Here is a 21,693-nt window from a genome sequence, read left to right on the forward strand (position 1 = left end):
TTGTAGACGCGCCTTCTGCGCCCCTGGGAGCATGAAACCTGCTACGCAGTCGTGACTCGAAGTGTCTCTGCGTCACAGGCGCGCCTACCGTACGATGCTTCTTTCATTTTATTAAGGAGGTATACCCGTTTGAACCCCCGGAAAATGTGTACATTTTCTTGATTTTTTTACAAGTCAACGGCTCGATGAAGATTTCCCGTTTTTTTACTGTCTTTACGTAGTATTATGAACTACTTAAAAAAAAAGTTTCAGTTGAAAAACTATTGTCTTTCGGAAGTTATGCACACATATCCGAAAGTCTATCGATTTTAGATAGATTTATGCTAATTTCTTATTTCTCGAGAAACTTAAGTCTAGAAATTCTCGAGAAAGCATTCTCGAGAAGGAACACTAACTGTAACACTTTAAGCAAACTGTTAAACTGTATACAGCAATAAAATATATTTGTAAAGAAGTCTGAGCTGTGAAATGTAAATCCACAAACAACTAGAAAATAAAAAATATATAAAAAATTTCTATGTTAAATGATTTTATTAAAAATGTAGTAAAAACTAAACTAAAATGCACTAAAAACTAAAAAATAATTATTTTCTTGTACTTCAATTTTGATGGTGTTAATATCATTTTAAATAGAATCGTGGGGTACGATATTTCATAACAGGATATGAATTACCTTAATACAGAAGCAAACATCGAAATGAATTTGTTGTTAGAAAGTTTTCATTCGCATTAATGAAACAAAATATTTTAATTGCGGGATACAAATTGTAATGTGACATAAAAGTGCTAAACTGTAGTTGATGGTGTTCTACTTGCCAACCGATTCTTCATCTTCTGGTTGCACATGGTTTCCCACGATTTTATTTAAAGTGATATTAACACCATCAAAATTGAAGTACAAGAAAATAATTATTTTTTAGTTTTTAGTGAATTTTAATTTAATTTTGACTACATTTTTAATAAAATCGTTTAACATAATTTTTTTTTATATATTTTCTATTTCTTTCTCAATGGTTCTGGCGTTGCTCTACTGTTCTAAGGCAGACACTTTACTGGCGGAGGTTCAAGAAATAGCAAAGTATTTTTTATTTAAATTAATACGAGTGAAAGAATGGTCACCAAGTCATGCTTCGAAGAAATGCATTTTTGGAAACGTTTGTCTTCGAAACGTGGAGGACAATGAGTGCAAATAGGTACTGAAATGTTAGTCGTGAAGAAGCAGCTCTATTTAGTAAGACTGTTAAACATTTATAGCTTCTACGCAGCGATCGAACTGGAGCGTAGCGCGACTCACGTGGTAGCCTACGCGTAGGCAACCCATATGACGCGCTGGAGTAAGGGGCACCAATCCTCTAGGGGAACTTTCTATCCTTTGCTAACATAGTTTTTTCCTTTATCGACTTCGCGCCACTTTGTGTCTTCTCTAATCATGTTTCATACCACCTAGTTCAACACATTAATGCGAAAAAGAATTTTGAAATTGAAGGAGTATCATTTTGGTAATATCATTAAAGCATCTTTATTTACAATTCATGAGTAATCATAAATCATTACGAATTCTGGAATTTTATATTATTGTTGCTATAACATTGTTCCTTTTTCGTGCTCCCCTCTTCTCCAGCCATTTCTTATCCATCTCATCTGCCCTCTCCCTCCTCCCCTCCCAACCACATGCTTCTTAACTCATCCAGTATCATCATGCATTTGCCCTTTTACCCTCTGCCCCTACGATCGACCTTATCTTCCGCGCTCCTTCTTCATCTCCCCGCAAAGTATACATATAAATATCATCTTGAAGTAAAACGTAAATACTGCGAACGAACTTGAGGTCACGATCCACTTCGCTCGATTTTCCAAAACATTAACGTTTATTATCTGTACATAAAACCGTTCGAAGTGGCGCCACCGACATTTCGTCCAAATTAATGCCTCGAGACTATCAACGCATTCTGGTTTGCATAAGAAAAAGATCTCTACCATGTGAAATCTACAAGTCAACGTACTATTATTCGTACAAACACTATATTAACGCAGTGAAATTTTCCACGACAAAGCAAAATCGTCGACTGGCACGTTCAGATTGAAAATTCTCCGTCAGCCAACTAAGCAATCCGACGAAAATGCAGATCCGCCGAGGGTCAAGTTCGGTTGCTCAACATCGTCTTCCCCCACCACAGCCCACCACCTAACTTACAGCTCCTTTCCCCCACCCCACGCGCTTCGGGTTGCCATAGCACGTTGCTCTTTCTCACTCTCCCAGACAGCACCGTTCTACCTCGCCCTATCTCTCTCTCTCCCCTTCCCCTACACTGCTTTCTACCTTGCTTCTGGGGGTCACAGCCGGCGTTGAACCGCTAAATAGTAAATACCGTCCGAGGCGTCGGTGAAATTGCCCGAAATGACTGCAAGGTCGGTGCGGAAAAGACGGAGCGGCGAAATGGGCGTATAGAATAAATTTTCACCGGTACTTGGGAGCCCTTGATAGGTTCCTCGTCCGCGGGCAAGCCAGCCAGCGCGGTGTGAGTGTGCATGGCCATAAAGTTGGCCTGTGTGTTCGCGATGGGTTCGGGTCCGGTGGTAACCGGACCACGACATTCATACACGAGCGAGAGATCGTGCGTGACTGGTCGGTCGGTCGGTTTATAGCGTGGAGTGTGCGGTCGGGGGTCGGCGTGTGCGAGCGTGTCCCTAACCTGCTCGTACGTACACGCGGGGCCCGGTAAGTGTTGGTCGGGCGTGCACGTGCGCCAGCGCGTCTGTGTCTGTGTGCCACGCTCCCGAGCCAGGAGCAACGAAACAATGGAACGTCGTCGTCTCGGGTCCGAGTAGCGCGAGGCGAGCGGGCGGACCGTACTCGCTTGCTCGTCCGTCTCGTCCCCGTACATCCACTAAAACCGTGCACGAGCACCGAGGGATCTCTGAAGACGGTCTTTCAGGCTCCCGGCTTCAACAGCGGCTTGCTCGTGACTGCCCCCTGGCGTACTTGCTCCTCAGTAGAGGCCGGGCCGCGACCAAGGAGCAACGCTTTGTGCCGTGGGACTTTGGTAAAAGGGATTCGAGGAAAGGACCCGCGCGTACGCGTCAGTGTGCTGTCGCGGTTTGGAAGTGTATGTGCCTCGTGCAGCGGGCTCCTTCCAACGTGGAACACGTCGATACGGTATATCGCGTGCAACGGCGACCGCTCGGACGTGGGGATGTTTCAATTGTTTCGAAGCGCGCGTGAGAATCGCGGATCGATAGTGGATCACCGGTAGCCAAGGAAACGCGCGGTTCCCCGACGGCGAGTGTTTGCACCAATTTGTCCGACTGTGTTTACCGACCGGGGGGCGTCCAATTTTCGTGTGAAATCGGTATCGTTCGTCGATCTTCGTCCCCTTGAGGACGAGTCGCGTGACGGGGGCTGGATCGGCTCGCAATCGTCTCCGAGTAGTTGTCACCGGTGGTCGGTGTCCTCCCCCCCTTCCCGCCCGTGGATCGGGAAGCCTGTCTGGCCAGTGATTATCGATCCGCGCGGATAAGTGAATCGAACGTATCGCGAAGTGTGTCCTCTGCGGTTAAGAAATCCGTGCGGGCGACGCGCTTCCCTCGCCCCAGCGTCGTCGCCACGGTTACTCTCTCGCTCCTTTCGCCTTGCATTCCCTTCGATCGTCCTGTCCCTTTCCTCGGCCGGCGATACCCTTCTCGCTCTCTCCGCGGGATCCGCTTTTTTCTCCTCTCTGCCCCTTTCTCTGTCCACGTCCCCTGTCCCTCTCCTTCTCCGCCTTCGCTCTCTCCGTTCCTCGGCCGACCGGTCTCTCAAAGGGGGCGTGCTTGGCCACATTCAACAATGAGCGAACGCAAAACTATGTAAGCACGAGGCGCGAACGAATGATTCCCGTGTTTTCTGACTGCGTGTGGGCCCCGCGATCACCGCGACGCGAGTGTTTACGCGGCGAAAACGGTCGGAGCCTCGACCTTTTCTCCCATTTCGAATGGATCCACAACGGGCGACCAGCTAAAGAGACGGAGAGATAGCTAGAGAGACCGGGGAGAGAGACCGAGACGAGAAGAGGATAGGATCGTGCCTTTAAGTACACCGCTCTCCGAGGTAAGTGTACGCGATGTGTTATTACCCGCGCTCCTTTATTTTCGTCCGATCGGCCGTGCTTTTTGCGCGAGCCTTTCGACCAGTGGCCCTCGATATCGTTTCGACCACCGAGACGAGCCCACCGTTTCAGTTGTATTTCTTTCGACGAACGGTTCAACGCACCGGCCGAACAGTCTCTTAACTTAACGCACAGCTGGGATGAGCCAGCTCCTTAACGTTCCTGGTTCCTGGTTAATCGCATCGAACGGGCCAGCCAGGCCAGCGTATTTCGTTCCAGTCGAATTTCCCAACAAACAGCGCGCCGGGCAACGTTAGTACCGTCGAGTGCCGACTTCGATTCATAATCGTCGAGTCAATAGGTATCGCGTTCCCATTTCGAAATACCATTGCTTCGTGCGAGATAGATCGTGAGAAAAGTTACCAGCCACGTAGTTATCCGTCTTATAGAGAAATCGATACGAACGACGTCGGGAGACAACGCAACCTGTGCCGTCTAGCGCCCTTCGTTCTTCTTCTTTCTTTTTTATTCCGTGACGGTGTAGAGATATAATTGACCGAATGGGGGCGAATAATCGGGCACCGGGACACGTGTCCCGAAAAGTCAGTCCCTAAACCAAATTGGACACGCTTTGGCTCGGGCCCCCTTTTCAGCTTAAATCGGGATGAAACGAAATAGACCCACCGAGAAGCCGACGTAAGGGGGCCACTTTTACCCACTGCAGAGGGATTAGAAGCGTGTTCTCTCGCGCGCCTCGTGGCAGTCGTTACGCGGTTGCAAAGTGTATTTTCGGTTGTCGCGTCCAGAGGGAATCGACATCATCGAGCCCTTCTTCCTATCGCTTTGGCGGACCGTTGGATCGCTTCCAGAAATACCGACGGCCGTCCGAGGTATGCGTATATTCGTGGTCGAGACAGGACATACCGGAAATAATATTTCAGTTCAAGGAACCTCGTGTTTTTAACCGTGGCGACGGTATCGCTTCTGTTGTCCCAGAATATTGACCTCGCTGCATGGTGTGTCGATCAGAAGAAAGGCAAAGTCAATACAGACATACTTCATACAGCGACTCGCATTAATATTCGGACACTTTTTAAAATCGCGAAAATTCCCGAAACCAGCGATTCTCGACCTTATTCTGCGATCTTTAAACGTTTGTAGCTCGGAGCCACGTTGACCGATTTTGATGAAATTTTAGGCACGTATACAACTCACTGCGATCTACAAACGGGTGTTTTTAAATTTGCATTACAAGCTCGCAAAAAGAAGTTTAAAAATCGACCTTTACTATTCTTTTCGTTATTCCAACCAAATACATTTTTCTTCAAAACGACGAAACGCGTCAGTTAGCAAACTAATCCTTCTAGCTTCTAAAAAAACTCAAGTGGTTTGGAGCAATTCTGAAAAAGTTATGCGATTTTAAAAAGTGTCCGAATATTAATGCGAGTCACTGTATGTAGTTTGTGAAAAGGTAACCAATCTCGGCGATCTCGAGATTGTGATTAAAGAAGGAGATTTTCCCACTGGAAAGAAGTGTATCGAACACGGTTCTCTGCTATTTAAATTCGAGATTTGAATGATATCTAAGTGGCTACGCAGTCAGATGGTCTCTTTCAGCGCTTTCGAGAATAAACATCCTGTAATTGTCAAATTTCTGACAATCCTGACGCTCTGTATTGAAGTACTCGGGTATTTAGTGGATTATTATATACAAAGGCCTGCTCCCCGGTGACGTCAGCAACGATAAATCTGTCCACGTGCAGGCCTCGTTTAAATAGCTGTATTATTTGGCTTTCCTTCTCGCTGCTCGAGTAAACACCGCGCGCGGGCCAATGGCGACTAAGTACGCAGGATGTTGAATGAAATTGTTGGTGTATATTCGAAGTTCGACAGCGGGGTTCGGTGAACACGAAATGCGTGGAGGTTGCCGCTAAATATTTACGTGTTTAAGATTCGATCGTTGTGGATGATCGGCGTAACGATTTCCCGACAGCGTCGCAATCTCTCCGGGACTTTGGGGACGGTTGGCCGTTTCGAGCCCTCGAAAGTCGCGAGACGAGGATGTGGCCTACGTAATTAAGGCAAATTGTTCGTCAAGTTGAATATCGTGAGGCGGATGCGGCGAATTCCTCTCTGGAATTACGTGCTTGCTTATGCTCGTAATTTTTACGAAGCGGAACGTTTTAGGTAACAATATTTCTTTACAATCTTACCGCGACCATCTGCGTTGTGAAAATTAATAAAAAAAAAATCAAAGGGTGTTGCTTTTACTTGAGCATCCAGTGCAGCATTTAATAATTGAAAGGTGCTCTGACACAATGTATAGGCGAAACATTGCTGCGGTAATTATCGCTGTTAATTTTATCCGTTTCTGATAATTGATTCGATGCCTGAAGTTAGCCACAAAGTGATTAAATTTAGGATATTCTTGTTTGTATAAAAAGTGGTGAATAATGACGTGGCACTTTCAAATTTCTAGTCTCTTCATTTGTGTAGTAGAGAAATCGGTTAGGGTTCAGTTGAGCGACGAGTGTGAATAGTTTATTTAGGATTCGTTGCTCGCCCTTTCGGACCTAAGTACTGACTTTCTCAGAACCAAGGTTTCCGCAGGATCTATCGCCCCTCTGAATTCACTCTTTTTTTCTCCCTGTTACTTACTTGACTCTCTTATGGACGCTTGCATTGCCTTTATCGGTTTTAAATTGTAATCGCTATACATAAATACAGTGGAAGAAGGGCGGGAAGAGTAGAAGATGGGTGAAAGGTTATATTGCTCTCTTGATTACAACTGTCTCTTAGACCGTCACTTATGCATAAAATATAAAATCCTCGTTCCATTAATTTACGAACAGACTGCTACAAATTGGCACGTCACGCGACTGGAAAAAAATTCTATTTTCTTGGTAACTCTCCCATGGATAAAATAACAAATCATATCGTTTTGACCCGTGTTAAATAACTGACCTACTATATTCATTCTAAACATCTTTCCTATTATCGATTTCTGAAGTCCTCCCTATTATTACGTATTTGTGACTAACCCCATCAACGTTACGCTTGGGTAAAAAAGACCCAAACACCGCCGCACAGTGGTAAATAATGACATTTTTTGTCCAAATCACCCTACAGGTCGTATTTTTTCAGAAAACTTGACGATTTTTTTTTTAAATTCTTCGCAACTAAATTCTCTATCGATCTGTCCGGCCGAAATTTTGAATTTCGTTGCTGATTTTTTTATATTTAGCGAATTATACAGCACTTTTCGAAGATCAGTATCTGTGGGCTTTTTGGCCGCCTGTTCCGAATTTGAAGTCAGATTTTCGAAATTGAAGGTGGTGAATCCAATACGTTGAAGCAAAATTTCAGAAAATGGACTTCTTCGGAAGAAAGATAGTGCGTCTAGATTTTCGAGGACGCTGATTACGAATATCAGGTAATTATTATATAGATCAAATTTTTTATTTGTACCACAAATCTAATACTGTAGATCAAATTGTAAAATTGAAAATGGCGGATAGCCACATTCATATAGATTAAGAATCTATTTCCTTTTCTGTGTTTCGGATAAACCTTACAGTGCTTTTCGCCAACGCCAGGACCACCCGATTATTTTTCAACGCTTTTTTGTATCTGCCATGTTTTTCCTTTCACTGTCACACAAAAATTCAGATCAATAGTTCAAGATGCAATAAAACAGCCTGCCGAACCTCAAATTAATTTGTCGAACCGTTTGTGTAGAAAAAATTCACAAAGAATTACCTATTTTTCGGTCCAACAAGGCGCAAACCAGGGCTTGAATAGGTTTCGAAAATAACTGTTTCAAACTGTTATATAAAGGTTCTGCATAACTCTTTCAAGAACCGAAATCTTTATAATAACGGTTTCAAGCACCCCTTGTACAGGGTGATCGCCACAACTCAATGTACGATTTCTTAGACATTTCCGATAATTTGACGAAACAGCGTTTCTAACAGAAGCTAGATTTTAAAATTCAGAAAATTTCCCCCCTTTCTCTGGATGCCCCAAGCACGCGCTGATACTACTTATTGGTTAATCCAGCGCCGCAGACGTTGATCTAGTTCGCCGCGCGCCACCGGCGCAGCGTTACCCTCGTCGCACGCGCGATCCCCGCTCGGTGTCGGTAATTTCGATCGAAAAAGAAATTACGGCTCGGTTCGAATCACTTTAGCCAGTAATTGACTGCATTTACGTTACGTGGGCAGGTGAAGATAGACACCGGTCGTTTATCATGCGTGGCCAGCCGAGGCTTGTCCCTCTGACCGTGGCGTCTGCATTCTCTTGCGCCTCCTACACAGAGTGAATTTCAAGTTCGTTCCCGCAGACGCAGCCTCGTTACGGTTCTCGATGGTTTTTACCAGCCGCGGGGTCAATATCGTCATCGACGACCTCGGTTCTTTTAGATCGGACGCGGCTCGCTTTTTCTCTGTCGGTGAATGGCTGTCTGGAACGTTAACACGGTTGCAGGGGGAAGGATTGTAGGGAAATAAGGCTAGCCCAGAATTCGGTAAAACGTAAGATAAATAGCAAATATCCTATATCTTCCAGTGAAGATTTTGGTAGATTTTGAGAATATCATAGAGATTCGGGTAGCTTTTGCTAACACCTAAGTTTGATCCAAACTTCGACACTCTTGGGTGCTATGAAGACATAAATGCGCTCGGTTGGTACATCTACCCCGTGCGGTGAACGCCCACGGCGCGTCAGCGCCAATGGCTACTAAATACAGCTAAAGGACTTCCGCACGGCAGAGATGGGCAAAAATTTTATTGACTTAAAACTGTCTAATAACGAATAAAAGTTAAAGAATAATTGTCGAATGCAAAAATTAACTATATTCGTGAAATAATCTGAAGTCAAAGTAACTTATATTTAATCTGTTATTTAAATAATTCTTTATTTAGTTAATGCCCAACTCCGCCGCACAGCAGGTGCCAAGTTCCGTCGACTTTTGCTTTAGCTTCTAAGATTTCCACAAGATATTTCATTGCCTTCGAATTTCTGTCAATCGATCCACAGTTTCTCATCCCCCCAAGTTTCCACTGGTTCGTCACATCCCTCGTGATCTTCCAGCATCTCCTTAGCGCAGCAGGCTGACCGTGAGCTTCGCGGTCCCCCGCACTTCCGCGAGCAATTTTCGGAGAACAATGCGGTTTAACGAAGGGCGCGTAGCTTCCAGCGATAAGCAGGTTAATTTCTATCGTTATCGCGGCGACACGCGAGGGAACGCGCACGCATCGACGGCCATCGCGAATAACAGCACGTTTATCTCGTTAGCCGGATCTCGCACCCGCTCGGTGAGATTATTACACGTCGTTGAGCGTGTACTCGGCGTTAGCGGATTACACGGCACGTTTCGAATCTCAATCGCCGCGCGCTCGTCGCGACCCGCACCCGCATTCTTTTTTCCGCGGCAGATACGCTCGCCGCCGCGCGATCTTATCAGCCGGTTTACGCCGAGCCCCGCTTCCTCCTACAATTTCGCCCCTACCCTCTTAGGGCCCGCGGTAAACATCCACCTTGGTGGAGCACGGTGCCTCCACAAAGCGGGTTGAAGTTTGTCAACCCTTTGTCATACCCTAAGGGTACCCTCCGGTCAAAAACGCTTGAAAGGCACGCGATTTTCATGAATTAACCCTTAACTGGTATCCCGGGGGCGCTCGCGACCCTAGGCACGCAAAGTTCGCTGGAAAATTTTTGGCTGTCTAATAGAGATCCCTATTTCACGTGTATTTAAATACACGTGTACACGTGTATTAAACGTATCTGTCCCTGAATCCGTGTATCTTTTAGTACACGGGTACCCGTGCACTATTTCACGTGTATTTAAATACACGTGAATTTAGATACTCGTGTATTTATAAATATACGTATATTAACGTATCCGTATTCTGATTCGTCTGATTTTTAATATCTATAGATATCCCAGAACTCTGGGGGATTGCGAAATTCATAAAAGAATTAATGTATTTAAATATATTTACTAGAATAATATGCGGAAAGTATGGTTTTACAAATTTTCAGATTGTAACTAATAGCACAATTATAAAATTAACAAGATTTATTTAATCGATTACCTATTTTGTTACAAAAAATTAAGGCATTACTGGTAATAAGCGAGCTTCTTTTTAGACGCAACGATAATCCTTAAAATTGAAAAACATCACTCGGTTTTATTACACTTATTGCTTAAGTGACCGCCATTGCCCATTCTCCCGTAGTTAATGCCCAATTCTGATCAAAATACACAAATACGTTGATACACGTGTATTTAAATACACGTGAAATAGTGCACGGGTACCCGTGCACTAAAAGCTACACGGATCGAGGTACGGATATATGTAATACACGTGTACCCGTGTACACGTGTCTTTTTACTACACGTACCATACCGTGGTCTCTACTGTCTAAGTTTGTAAAGGGAATTTCTAATTAATTTTATAAAAATGATTTAACATTCTACGTTTCTATTATTTTATACATTACCTAAGAACAAAATATTCATAGATGTTGATCTAGTGTCGACTTTACGAATTTTTGTGGCATTTTTATTTGGGGTCTGCTACGACCCCAGTATACCAGTCACGTTTGCTAAAAAGAGTTTACCAGTTAAGCCTTAATACTTAACTTTTCACCGACACATAAAATATTTAGAAAGTTAATACTGTGTAAATAAATAACTCTGACACAAAGAAAAGCAAATTTTAATTAACGATATACAGTGTTGTCTCTCAAACTGCACGCGTTTTCAGATTCTCTATACGCGTGAAGCTACCCCCGCTACTTCTTCTGTAGTCGCCGCACAGTCGAAGTACCGAGAATCAATTAATTTTCTTCGACTGAGCGACAGAATTTGGGTATCACATATCAAAGGAAAACCCGAAGAAGCCGAATGCCGAACGAAAAAACAACTGCGCGTCGCCCCATATCACTTGAGCCCTCGAGGAGGAATTAAAGCAAGCCGAATAGGCTACTCGTCTCTTAAATTGCGTGCGCCCGGCCCCGACGCTCGCGTATATAGAGAGACAGAACTGTATATCATTTATAAAAGTTAGAAAGTTATGTATGAATCAATATACACATATGTACACGTGTGTGATGCCCACCATTGCACTTAGGTTCTACTCATCAAGACAATAAGAAAAGTTAGTATACGTATATGTCCGGCAATGCTTAGTTTTGCAGTTATAAGAATTTTTATATTCCGTAAAATACCAGCCCGAAATGTCTATTAAAGGGCAACCGGTTGGGCTTCGTTAAATGCCATTTTTATTGATTATCATTTCGCCTTTGTTTTTTTTATGAATTGCGTTTCGACAAATACGAATTTCCGGCTGTAACCTATGCATCGCTACGACCCTACGAGTACACAAGTACACTACTGCAGTTCTCCGCATCGATTCTAACCTTAGCAAGGGACAGGCGGGTTGCTCGCAGCTAGGCGCTAAAAACGGCTCCCTGTGCACCCCTGAGTTAAGGGTTAAAAAAAGAAACTATTAAACCACAATCAACATACAGTAAAAAAGGTTTTTGGACTTTATTACTATATATTTGAAGAACAAACAAAAAAATTATTGTTTGAATTTTATCAATTTTTGCATTAGATATACAGCATTCATTGTACGACTGTAGAAATTAGAGCTCCTGAAGGGCGCCATCAGAACTCGTGACAGGACCGTCTGAATTAGAAAACTAAATATATTCTTAAAATATATGTGAATGGTTATCGCCTTATGCAGAAAGGGTAATTTTGGATCACGCATTTTTTTATGGGCAGATGTATGCCTAGAACAACATGGTTCTTTGCAACAGTGTGTTCTTTTTTTTATGGCAAAATCTGTTACTTTTATATTTTGACGTTTTATATATAGCTATCTCGGCTGTTAAATAAAAAAAATGCGTCTTTTGACCATTATGGAAGAAATTCTGGATCATGCAGAAATTTTATACGGGATACAATAGTCTTATCTCCTCTTTTCTATATTTCTTCTTTAATAGTCACAAGAAATTCATTAGATACTTAATTCAGCATACAATTTTTCTAAATTTTTAAATAAGAATTTAAGAGCACCTTCAGCAGTTGATAATATCGAATCTTCTGTACTGTGATTTTCTATTGGAATTCATATAGGTTCTAATGTTATTAATAAGGTGTATTGTAAATTGTAGATGTGGTTATACGTTCGCGATTTGATCTAATTGAAAATTCAATTCTGAAAATAAATGAGATTTATAATATTTTTCCTAGACTTAAATTTCTCGAGAAAGCATTCTCGAGAAGGAACACTACCCTTAAGCTTTGCGCATACACATCACTTCCGTGTCAGTACCGTTCCGGCGTGCCAGTGGTAAAAAGAAGAGACCCTCTACGCCCCTCTTCTTCTTACCACTGGCACGCCAGAACGGTACTGACACGGAACTGATACCTGTGCACAGACCCTTGAACCCTTATTTTAAAATTGAGAGACTGATATATATATATGTTGTATCTTGTTCATTTGAAAGGGAAAATATCATTTTTTTTTATAAATAATCCAGAATAAATTTTGGAAGAGAATGTTTGATTTCCAAAACCGAAAAGGTTGAAATCTAGTTTAGCATCAGCAGGCGATAGAATTCTGCGCACTTTTGAAATTAGTGTTGCACCGATGCAATACTGGGATTAAAATGTTAAGGGTGGAAAAGGGACCTCGCAGAGAATCAAAACTCTCGCCGTGTTTCTTCTATTTATGTTAAGTGTCCAATTGTCGTGATAAATACTCGGGAGCATCGCTCGCCAAGAGCTTAATGACACCCTTCCAGCTGGAAACGGGTAGATCGTGCGCAAAGATCGGGGAACGACGCCTGGTAACACGCGTCGGTGAAGTTCTTTGAAGGGATTGACTTTGTCCTCGATCCAGAGTTTTTCTTCTGTAATTGTGGTATGTCGAGAAATGTTGAGGGTTTCCTTCAAGGTCAGAGGCACACGCAAGTGCTATTTTCGACGTGGGTCTTGGACAAGATGGGTGGAATCGGTATCATTTGTGGTTAATCTCATGTACGTGAAATTGATGGGAATTAAGTTTCAAGTAGAGTTCTCGGTAGGTTCTTCTGTACTTGAGGCTTCTACGTTCCTTAGAAAACTCGTAGGTGAGTTCACGAGTAGTGAGGTTCATAGCAGGGCCCGATCTGTGGGGGCGCAAGCAGGGCAACTTTGCCCGGAGCGGCAAAATTGGTTCATCGACTATTTATGAATATTAATTTTTTTTTATAAAACAAAAGGCTTTTGTTATTCAACAAATACCTACAAAAATTTCACTCGCTGTCAAAAATTTTATTTTGAAATAATTGTTTATAATTAAATATAAGGGGTGGCAAAAATCATTTTTGTCCAGAGCGGAGGAAGAGCTAGATCGGGCTCTGCTTCATAGTAGTTAACACAGGGGGCTGGGAGAGACAGAAGTTCATGGAAAATCTTTAGTCAACAGTCGTCAAATAATAATGCTTTGCTACTAGATCTGCTAAAACTTGAATCTAGTCGCTATTCTCGCAGAATTTGCGTCGTGAGGCTCTGTTCTTTTGGCACACTTTACATTGGAGACTTCCCTACTGCTTGATATACTTATTCTATTATTTGAAGCTTTTGGGCGAACCTACTTATTGCATTTTAGAAATAAACCTGGGGGAACATTGGCGCGCTTTTGGAACATTTAATATAAAACTGTATAATACAAAAAATACCGTTTTTACATTTGCTTTAAGTATCCTATCATACATTGCAATCTTTTGTGATTGTACTACAAGTGGAAAATGCATCAAATTTTCATATTTTTTCCTTCTTTAATACACGTTAATTAGCTGTCAATCACATTATACAAGTAGCATTAACAGCTAAAGTTTTACCAAACTGAACTTACATTGACACTTAAATTTGTTTCTTTTTATGCCCAATGCACTCTCCTTTATATATTTCTATTTTATCTTATTTTTTTTTAATTGAGGCATCGAGAGCAAAAACAGACTAACTCACGTCGGGAAAAAAATTAATTTTTCCTATTTTATATGATTAGTAGAGCTTATTGCTTAGTTACTGCTAAGTTAGTCCGTTTGTGCTCTCAATGCCTCAATTAACATCGTTAAATTTGCTTGAGGGATCCTATTATACCATCGCATCAATAGTAATAAAATAAAATGAATAGAAATAAAATTTGTGGATTGTACTGCAAGTGTGACAATGCATAAAATTTTGGTCCTTCTCCTACTTTAATACGTGTTAAGTAACTGGCAATGTTACCCCGTGCTGCGAATGCTCCCTCGGTTTACGGTACAAGCACGCGAGGTGTACCGTTGTTAGAAACTCCACTTGCAGCAAGTAAGAGTGCCGGTGGTGTTGTTGCAGAAAGTTGGAAGAACGATGAGAAAAAAGCGCATTAACTAGCCGAACGATGCATCATGGCTTCGTCGTTAGGGGGACCAGGAATGGCGTCGGGTGTTCCGACACCGCGAAGAGTCAACCTGGAGTTTCCACCACCTCCGCCTTATCCACCTCCTCACAGTCAGGTATAATTCCCCGTGTGCGAGGCTAAATTATGCATGGCTTGTGTCAAGCGTTCTGCCTGAACCTCTAAACAGCCTTCAGCGTTATACCCGCCTATTGTTTTCAACCAGGATATTTTAAAACACTAAATTGAACCCCTTGGCAATGGCGTGTATAACACAGCAGAGACTCCCGCTTCTTCGCGAAGATAATTAAAAGTGTGCTTGTTTATTAACCCTCCGCACCAAATCCTGCATGTGCTACTATATTAATTTCAAATTAAGTGGAAAGCACTGTAAGTGCCAAAGTTGAAAAAAAAAATGATTGGAAAATGTTCTATCTGTCAATGGTAATACCAGAGTTGGGCGTTATTCGAAATTTATATTCGAGATCATTCGAATAAAAATTTATTCGACTGATGCCCAACTCTGGGTAATACTGTAGTATAGAATTTGAATTTTGGCACTTACAGTGCTCTCTGCAAGGATTTTTCAATTGATTAGTAGAAGAGAGTTATGCACCTTCGTCATTTGTTTGTTAATAACCAAAGATCCTTGATTTCTCCTCTTTCGCTGTTTTCGATTTTTCTTGTCACTTCCAGTTCTTTTACTGAGCCTGTCAGATATAAGCAGGGCTGTCTTCGGTATTGATGCACGGTTATCCATTTTCTTCGCACAGATGCCTTGCACAGGACTGGTGGACCCGGCGTCGGTGGCGTCGCCCATCACCAGCTCTCCTCGCCAGCATCCCCTGCAGGATTATTCGTACGCCTACTACGAGCCTGGCCCGAGTCGACTGCACGGCACGTATCCGGCGGAAGTGGGCCTAAATCGTGTGCAGCAGCCGCAGCAGCAACCGCTGCGCCCGGAACCGTTCAAGAGGCACACGTATATGACTCGGTATGGGACCGAGGAGAACATCTACGAGGAAATATCGGAGATCAAGTGAGGAACTAGATGTAGAAATGAAGAGTGTATTCCAAGTAGGAAGATTTAGGAAGGAAATATGCAGCAGAAGCAGAAGGTCGTGGAAAGGAAATATGTATTAAAAGCAGAAGGTCATAGAGAGGAAATATGTATTAGAAGCAGAAGGTCGTGGGAAGAAAGTACATATCTATTAGAGCTAGAGCAAAGTAGAAGAAAAATGTCTATTAGAAATAGGATGACGTAGAAGAAAAATATCTATTAGAACTAGGACAACGTAGAATAAAAATATCTATTAGAAATATGACAAAGTAGAAGAAAAATATTTATTAGAAATAGGACAACGTAGATGGAAGCTATCTATTAAATATAGGACAAAGTAGAAGAAAGATATTTAATAGAAATAGGACAACGTAGATGGAAGCTATCTATTAGAAACAGGACAACGTAGAAGAAAGAGATTTATTATAAACAGGATAAAGTAGAAGAAAAATATCTACTAGAAATAGGACAATATAGAAGAAAGATATTTAATAGAACTAGGAGAATGTAGAAGAAACATATCTATTAGAAATAGGACAAAGTAGAAGAAACATATTTATTAGAAATAGGACAACGTAGATGGAAGCTATCTATTAAAAATAGGACAAAGTAGAAGAAAGATATTTATTAGAAATAGGACAACGTAGATGGAAGCTATCTATTAGAAACAGGACAACGTAGAAGAAAGAGATTTATTAGAAACAGGACAAAGTATAAGAAAAATATCTACTAGAAATAGGACAACATAGAAGAAAGATATTTAATAGAACTAGGACAACGTAGAAGGAAAATATCTATTAGAAATAGGACAAAGTAGAAGAAAGATATCTATTAGAACTAGGAGAACGTAGAAGAAAAATATCTATTAGAAATATGACAACATTGAAGAAAGATATTTAATAGAAATAGGACAACGTAGATGGAAGGTATCTATTAGAAATAGGGCACCGTAGAAGAAAGATATTTATTAGAAATAGCACAACATAAAAGAAAGAGATTAATTAGAACCAGGCCAACGCAGAAGAAAAATATGTACTAGAAATAGTGCAGCGTAGAAGGAAGATATTTATTAGAAATAGGACAACGAAGAAGAAAGATATCTATTAGAAGTAGAAAGACAGAAGCGAACTAGCTATTAAGATTAACAGAGTTTAATTTAACTTTCGACTAAAGCTAGAAACTCTGATAAGGAAGCAGGAAAAAGATTGAAAGAAATTCCACGCGAACGTGGAAGAACTAGTAACTCGTCCCTGCATCCGGATGCCTCAGTAATTCAATGAGTTTCCGTCGCGGGAAGCGTCGAGGGAAAATGAAAATAAGATCGAACTCCCAGCAAGAGCTCGGGGATCAGATTCGCCTTGGTAATTTCACAGAAGAGGTTTTACGGGTGGGAACTTCTTCAACGAAAGTCCGACTGTAGCTTCCTACCGGGTGTCCAACCGCGCGGGGGTTTCTTACAGCGGACGCAGGGAGCGCCAACGGTGGCGCGCGGAATTACGGTTTCATTCAGTTTAAATGGTTGATGAATACGCACGTTCATTCGCCCGACGCGAAGTGAACTTCACTCTAACGCGAGTAGATGCGGCTTAAGTGGACAACAAGCATCCAACCACTTGGCCCGATTCGACGTACCCCGCCACCGGATGCCATGAGACGGTGTTCAAGCTGCGGGCAATAAGAAGACGAGATCCGCGGATTGTTCGCGCTGCGTCCGCGGCTGGGTCCGGGTTAGGTCGGGGCAAGATAAATAGTCGCTCGAATTCAATTCGATTCCCGAGTAAATTATTACGCGGCGCGTCTTCAAAAGTGATCGGGGCAGGGCCGTTGGATGGGGTGCGCTCTCGACCGCCCAAGTTATCTAGTATGCATTTCAGAGATTGAAGGACAGGGAAGAGGCGGAGCTGAGAAGTTATTTATTATGTTAGGTTTTATATGCTATTTATTGCCAGCTTTTCTTTCTTCCTTATGATTGCCTGGCTATAGGAGGCTTTAATACCAATAAAACTTCTATAGAGGCAAGTGGAATATTCAGACCTGAAGCAGTAGGATGATTCTTCTTGGATCTTCTTGAGAAACGCTATCTGTAATAAATTAGCAGTCGAACACCATTAATTTTACAGTCATATATTTAGTTAAAGTTCATATATTTCAGCTACTTTTTATCTAGAGGTGAAATTGATAAGTGAATTATAAATTTCCATTGATTTGGGTTTGAAGGTTTATGAGTAATCATTGCCAATTTCCCGCGCAAACGTGGCGCAACTGTACACCTATACTAATCGCCTCAATCCATTAGCAGACAATGTCACCGGGCGCTGCACGGCTCGAGAAGATCCCTGGTGGCGGAGGAGGTGAGGCGCGTGCAGTCACGGCACCGCCGTGTGCTCGGTGAATTGAACCTGAGCGTGGAGGCGATGCTGATGCCGACCGTGGCCGATAACAACGACGAGGACGAGCCTCAGGACCAGCGCGGAGCGTCCACGGAGGAGCTGTTGTCCTCGGTCAGCCCCACCGACGACCTCCTCTCGCCCGTGGGCTGTGACATGGACAGTGGCTTCAGTGGAAGCTCCAGTGCAAGCTACAGGTCAATAGCAATCTCAACCCTAGCTTCCAGGCAACTTGTGAAGTCAAAACAGTGGCCCAATTCTTGACGAAAATTCCTAAAAGTCTCTTGAACTCTGCAAAGCCTCGTACAAACTTCCAAAGCTCCTGATATTAATATTCTTTGCATTATAATTCGTAATAACTTATAACTGATACCAACGTCCACTCACTTCACACTCTTCTGCCATTCTAAGATTCTTAACACACCTATCATTCTAATATCATCAAAGGAAAAAGGTGTAACACTTTAAATCTCCACTTACCCCAGGTCCGGGCTAGGATCCCTGAGGCGAGGAATGGGCAAAACGAGCGTCCCGGAGCTAGCTGCTGGTCAGCGGAAGACTAAGGCCGCCATGATCTGGAAAAAAGGGTGGAAAGGCTGGAAGAAGCTACACTCGTTCGCCAACAACAACGCCAAGATTGGTGAGTCACTCGTCACAGATTCTCCACTAGCCCAGCAGTTGTAGCTTAGATTTACGAGTGCTCGCGGCCGCCGATGGAAAGGCTGAACGCACGCGTGTATCATCCGAGTTCCTCTTAGCGGCGAGACGCAGGGTAGTCGTCAACGATCGATACAAACGATGATTCACCGCGTTCGGTTTCGTTTCCACGCTCGTTGCCCAAGGATGCCGATAAATCGCCGCGACGAAACTGTGACCAGAGGTGGCCCGCGGTCACGAACGACCCATGGCCACGAATTAATTGTGCTGCGGCTTCGTTAAAAATTCCTGCCGCGCGGCTCGCGTGCCGCGACTACGAAGCCGGAAAAAGAGAGAGGGACTCAGAGGTGCCGCTCCTTTTCTGCTAGCAATTTCGAGAAGCATGCGAACGCTTGGCACCTTTAGTCATGCGTGATCGACACGGAATTTCCCAAGTAACGTATAGGGACAGGCGTTTAAGATTTGCGGGATTATCTAAGAACTCACTGATTTATTTGATCAGGCGTTTGAAAATAATTTCTGCGAAGTTGAATCGGTAGGCTGGGATAGTTCTTAGATACGAAATAGCTGGATGTGCCATTGTATCTTCAGACTTTTGATAGAGTAATGCTAGGGTGGATAGATTATTTTTTAGGGTGCTATTTATTTCAGTGCCGGTACCAAAATAGGGGACGGATTATAACTAGAGTTACTGCGCTAAATATAGCACAGATTTTTGTTTCCTAGAGGTTTCCTTAGCAGAGAGTGTTACTCAGGTTTCCTTTAATCCGGCTTGGGTCCGTTTACCTCGGGTTATCGAGTCCCCATTAAAGCTTCTGGGTGGTGCTATCAGTTAAAGACTTGAATGACTCAGAGGTGGCAGTGGTCATCCACCATCTCTGTCGTGGTATTGAATTGAATACTCATGGGAACTAGCGATCCATCATCAATTATTTGTGCTGGTGCATTCGGTGGAATATCGGAAGGAACTGGTACGCGAGCGGAACGCACGCACCGCGCTCGCAGCTCGTCGAGAGCACCTTTTGTTACGCGACTATTTCATGGCCCTTTGTCGCGCATAACTGCACAAGTATGCGCGGGCCTTTCTTTCATGGGAACACTGGCCGCTGAGTATGACGCAAGCGCTTGGAAGCCCGCGCGCTCGTGTGCATTTGGCGCACGAACGGAGTTAATTATTGGTACTTGGAAGGGGTCAGCCGCTGGGTCATTCGGTGGAGAGGCAGATGCGAGACCACGTGCACGCCCTTCTCCAGCTAGGACCTCGCTTCTCTCTCGATTTCTATCATTTCGCTTTCTCTATCCCTTCTGATAGATCCCTATAGCTTTTTCCCCTCTCGTCTCCATTAATTTCCACCATTTTCCACTCTATTTCTTCTCCTTTGATTTCCATCGTTCCTGCCTCTTTTCTTCCTTGATAGCGTTTCTTTTTCTCTCTTCTGTAGTTCTCCTTCTTTTGTTCCTCAATTTCTACAAGTTTGCTTTCTCTTCTCCCTCGAGTTCCAGAGGTTTTTCTTCTTTTCTTCCATGAGTTCCATAGGTTTTTTTCTTTCCTTCCTAGAGTTCCATAGGTTTTTCTTAGTATCTCCCACAAGTTCCATAGGATTTCCTCCTTTTCTTCCTAGAGTTCCATAGATTTTCCTTCTTTTCTTCCAAGAGTTCCATAGGTTTTCCTCCTTTTCTTCTTCGAATTCCATAAGTTTCTCTTCTTTTCTTCCAAGAGTTCCATAGGTTTTCCTTCTTTTCTCTCTCGAATTCCATAAGTTTTCCTCCTTCTTTACCTAGAGTTCCATAAGTTTTCCTTATTTTCTCCCTCAAGTTCCATAGGATTTCCTCCTTTTCTTCCTAGAGTTCCATAGGTTTTCCTTCTTTTCTCTCTCGAATTTCATAAGTTTTCCTCCTTCTCTACCTAGAGTTCCATAAGTTTTCCATCTTTTCTTCCAAGAGTTCCATAGATTTTCCTTCTTTTCTCCCCCGAGTTCCATAAGTTTTCCTCCTTCTCTACCTAGAGTTCCATAAGTTTTCCATCTTTTCTTCCAAGAGTTCCATACGTTTTCCTTATTTTCTCCCTCAAGTTCCATAGGATTTCCTCCTTTTCTTCCTAGAGTTCCATAGGTTTTCCTTCTTTTCTCTCTCGAATTTCATAAGTTTTCCTCCTTTTCTTCCTAGAGTTCCATAGATTTTCCTTATTTTCTCCCTCGAGTTCCATAGGTTTTCCTCCTTCTCTATCTAGAGTTCGATAAGTTTTCCTTATTTTCTCCCTCAAGTTCCGCAGATTTTTCTTTTCTTTCTAAGATTCCATAGGTTTTCCTCCCCTCCCTCCTCTCTCTCTTTCTCTCGTTCTATAGATTCTTTACCTCTCGATTTCCATGGTTTCTTTCTCTCCCTTCACCCCGATTACCACAATTTCTTTATCTCTCGATTTCCATGGCCTCTTCACCATTCTCCCTCGATCTTTCTCTCTCCCACCGATGCACAACTGCATGGATTTCGCCCTCACCATGCGTTTCTCTCTCGGTCACGCTCGAGTTCCCCTTCGGCCCTTAAAATTCAACCCAAAGTGGATTGAATTTCGCTCGCGCGAATGGCCCCCATTCTCGAAAGGTGCATACACTCTGCTATGGTAGACTACGGGTCAGGTGCTCCTCAACTATACCATAATATTTACCAAATTTCATCACATATAATAAACTACATTCTCCGATTCACCATTAAACAAAAATAAAGGAAGGGTGTATCACCTCTGCTAGTTTCCCATAAAGCACTGCAACCCTCTTCTAGAGCCATCGAACCTATAAAATTACACTATTCACTACACAACATACTTTATAACTAACCGCGGAAATAGCAAATTACAACCGAATCTACGATTACAACTAAATCATAAGGCCCATCAACCTTAAAAGCCTGCCGTTAAACGAAGGACTGATTGCTCGAATCGTAAAAAGAATTGTAGCGAAGCAGCAGCAGCAAATCGCTGCTTAAGATCAAAAAACCAGTTTCCCATTCCTAGAAGCCTCTTGATTCAAGGATCTATATCCGCCGCCGGCCGAGCAGTTTCGTCCAGC

At 42.9% G+C, this 21,693-nt stretch overlaps 1 protein-coding gene across 6 annotated transcripts in view; it reads left to right on the forward strand.

The window, feature by feature from the left end:
- Window positions 1-2,382: 2,382 nt before the first annotated feature.
- LOC143371577 (rho guanine nucleotide exchange factor 10) overlaps window positions 2,383-21,693 on the forward strand; it is a 77,391-nt gene continuing 58,080 nt past the window's right edge. The window contains exons 1-5 of one of the 6 annotated variants that reach the window (XM_076816879.1): window positions 2,383-4,087; window positions 14,482-14,642; window positions 15,298-15,563; window positions 17,881-18,168; window positions 18,457-18,611. In XM_076816879.1, the coding sequence (XP_076672994.1) occupies window positions 14,535-14,642; window positions 15,298-15,563; window positions 17,881-18,168; window positions 18,457-18,611 (817 nt within the window). In that variant the 5' untranslated portion in view covers window positions 2,383-4,087; window positions 14,482-14,534. Of the gene's footprint in view, window positions 4,088-6,094; window positions 6,273-14,481; window positions 14,643-15,297; window positions 15,564-17,880; window positions 18,169-18,456; window positions 18,612-21,693 lie in introns of those variants that run through there. The other 5 variants (XM_076816898.1, XM_076816903.1, XM_076816907.1 and 2 more) reach the window with 5 other exon arrangements.

The sequence above is a fragment of the Andrena cerasifolii genome, chromosome 1 (genome assembly GCF_050908995.1).
Source record: "Andrena cerasifolii isolate SP2316 chromosome 1, iyAndCera1_principal, whole genome shotgun sequence".
Classification (NCBI taxonomy): Eukaryota; Metazoa; Arthropoda; class Insecta; order Hymenoptera; family Andrenidae; genus Andrena; species Andrena cerasifolii.